The sequence below is a fragment of the Otolemur garnettii genome, unplaced genomic scaffold (assembly GCF_000181295.1).
Source record: "Otolemur garnettii isolate 467f Iridium unplaced genomic scaffold, OtoGar3 scaffold00067, whole genome shotgun sequence".
NCBI lineage: Eukaryota > Metazoa > Chordata > Mammalia > Primates > Galagidae > Otolemur > Otolemur garnettii.
In genome coordinates this window covers 5250655-5253762 of record NW_003852462.1, presented here as the reverse complement: position 1 = coordinate 5253762, position 3108 = coordinate 5250655, and the positions used below count along the sequence as shown (strand labels likewise).

The 3108-nt window shown below is 47.2% G+C and overlaps 1 protein-coding gene across 2 annotated transcripts in view; it reads right to left on the bottom strand.

Annotated features, from left to right (window-relative positions):
- Window positions 1-2878, bottom strand: part of PARK7 (Parkinsonism associated deglycase) — a 23940-nt gene extending 21062 nt beyond the window's left edge. The window contains exons 1-3 of one of the 2 annotated variants that reach the window (XM_012807288.2): window positions 2738-2878; window positions 1833-1981; window positions 488-589 (exon numbers count right to left, since the gene is read on the bottom strand). In XM_012807288.2, coding sequence (XP_012662742.1) covers window positions 488-589; window positions 1833-1922 — 192 coding nt within the window. In that variant the 5' untranslated portion in view covers window positions 1923-1981; window positions 2738-2878. The remainder of the gene's footprint in view (window positions 1-487; window positions 590-1832; window positions 1982-2737) is intronic. The other variant, XM_012807289.2, reaches the window with a different exon arrangement.
- Between the last annotated feature and the right edge of the window lie 230 nt (window positions 2879-3108).

Sequence of the window (3108 nt, the reverse complement as noted above, 5' to 3'; positions counted from 1 at the left end):
TGGCGGGCCCGGGCTGGGGATTCGAACCCGCCACCTTAGGTGTATGTGGCTGGCACCTTAGCCGCTTGAGCCACAGGCACCGAGCCCAAAACCATGCTCTTAACGTTAAGTCTGAGCCAGGCACAGTGGCTCACACCTGTAATCCTGTCACTCCAGGCGGCCCAGGCAGGAGGATAACGCTTGAGCTCAGGAGTTTGAGACCAGCCTGGGCAAGAGGGAGACACCCATCTCTACCAAAGATAGAAAAATTAGCCAGGTATTGTGATGGGTGTCTATAGTCCCACATACTTGAAAGGATGAGGCAGGAGGACTGCTTGTTTGAGGCTGCTGTGAGTTAGGCTGAGGCCATGGCACTCTAGCCCAGGCAACAGAGTCTGACTCTGTCTCAAAAAGTAAAATAAGTCTGTATCAACAAATGTCAAAAGGCATTTCAAGAAATAAAGAAGACAGGTGAAAGAATGATTAATTCTATGTATAAAGAACAAACCTCTTTTTTTGCATCTTCAAGACTGGCATCAGGACAAATGAGAACGTCACGGCTACACTGTACTGGGTCTTTTCCAGCCAGGCCGGCAATGGTGACCTTAATCTGGGAGAAAGACGTCAATCATCATGTTACTTACAATCACTGAAACACAAATTTAGGGTAACATTTTCACAGCTGCCCTGTGTCTTAAAGTAACTTGACCGGAAACAGTGCAACTAAAACAATGCTGAATTTAAGCTAAATATATTTAGTGACTAGGTCAGTCTGGTTTGCCTGGGACATCCCTAATTTATAACTGCTGTACTGGCCCTTATTGGGTTAGAATGCCCTTTCTCCCCAAGTGTTTTGGTGTGGATGGTAAGTTACCTGATCATCCTATTAATAACCCATCTTACAGGGTTACTGTTGCCGTTTCAACTCCATGGTATAAAGTCAAAATACAAGTTAAAACAACAAAATACTACCTGATCTTGAAATTATTTTAGAAGCTAACAATGCCAATTGCTGGAACTGGAACGAGAATTTTCCTACTCTGCTGGTGGGACTACAAATTGGCGACCTGGCAAAACCCAGTAATGCTGACTATCGGCTGTCCTTAGGTTTACAATTCCACTTTCAGGTATATAAGCCTGGAAAAACCTCCACACATTTGCATGAGGGAACCTACACAAGAATATTTATTACAGTATTGTAATGCCATAATCAGAAGAATGGACAGATTAAGGCATATTGATACAGTGCAGTGCTGAGTAGCAATTTTACATGAATAAACCGGATCAACATGTATTTTCATTTTCGACATCAGAAGAGCCCAGGGTTAACAGACTCTGGGGCCGGACCGCCTGGGGCCAGACCGCCTGGGAGTTCTGGACTTTCGTACTTATTAAATCTGCAGTGTGGGCACATTACTTAGTGTCTGGGTGCCTCAACATCTAACTCATGGGGTTAAGTGCTCAGTTTGACGCCTGGCACACAGTAAACGCTAAGTGTAACGTACAAATGTGAGGAAGGAAAACCACAGTCTGATGCTGCTTTAAAGACCTGCCAGGGTTGCCTATGTGTCAGTGTAAGCATGGTAGTTATCTGTAGGGAAGGAGGAATGGGATGGGGAAATTTACAAAGGGGGCTTCAAATATATTTAAAACATTTGCTCTTAAAGAAATACGGTAAGATGTTAGTAGGTATGAAATGCGGGCAGTGGTTAAACAGGTACTTATTGTTACATAACCTCTGAATTTCTGTGTCTGTTTGGAATATTTCAAAGAACATCATTTTATCAAAACAACTTTCAAAAATCCAAGAATTTGAAAATGGGGAAGACGGAAAGCAATGGAGGAGGACTTACCCCGGCTCGTCTCATAACGTCTACAGGGATGACAGTCTCCATCTCCTCTGCTCCTTTAGCCAGGATGACTAGGGCTCGTTTGGAAGCCATTGTTATGTTATAGTTCTTAAAGACTTGAAACAAGTTTTCAAAAATCCTTCACTGCAACCCTGGAACACCCAAAATTTTTAAGTTTAGGAACTGTTTCTGAGATGCAAACACAGCTAGTTCATTGGTGTTAGTATTGTTTAGATTTTCTTCTGCCACATTTTCTTAAAATCCAGTTTCTAGCTAATGTCACAAGTGAAGTTTTCTAAAACCTGAGTGGGTTTTGCATTTCACACAGTGGGTGAAGACAGGATTTTTGGAAGTACGATTTCAAAGAAATGAAAATGAATTCTATAGGCGCATATTTAAATACACTTTGGGGGAATCAGACTGTTAAAAAGTTTTGGAGGGGATTTCTTTTTTCTTTTAGTTCCAATAACTGTACCAAAACTGGGGGTGGGAAGGGTTGTGTTAAGTATCTGACCAGCTTTATGATAGACAAAGATGGAAATCCCCGTTAAAGTCCAACTAGACTGCACTGGCACACACAGTTCGGTCACCGTAAACGATGGCAGCTAAACGAGACTCTGGATCTTTTTTAGTCTATCTTTCTGTTCGCTGTCCGTGCAAAGCAGATAATAATAGAGTGATTTCAACACACACAGGGCTGACTAGTTCCAAGCTAGAGAAAAGCTAAGCTGACGGCCACAAATGACAGAATGTGCTTATCCTAGAACGCCGCGCGATTAGCAAACGCACGGGAGCCCCGTGGGGTCGGCCCCCAGCCCAGACCCCGCAACCGGGCAGCGGGACACCGTCCAGCCGGCGGCCCAGAGCCCCCAGCCGCCCACAGCTCCGAGCTCCCTGCGGGGCCTGACCTGCAGCCCGCGCCTCTTCCCACAGACGCAGAACCTCTGCCCTCCGCGCACCGCTCCCCTGACCCACACAGCGAGAGGACGCACGCCAGCCCCCACGCACGCACGTCCTGCCCGTCCGACCCCTCCGCCGCGCACTGCGCAGACTCGCGCTACTTTGCGCACGCGCGTCACAACCGGCCGAGCCCACTCCGGACTACGTCGGGGAGCGCCCCCCGCTCGCGAATGGCACCGGCCGGCTTGCTCCCGGCGGCCGCTGGGTTTAACCCGCTCCCTGCCGCGTCGGCTGTTGCCAGTTTGAGCTGTGCGTGTTTGTGAGCGCGGTTCCTCCTGCAGGTTTTCTTCTGTGCACGTCCGTCTCCCTTTGCAATGTA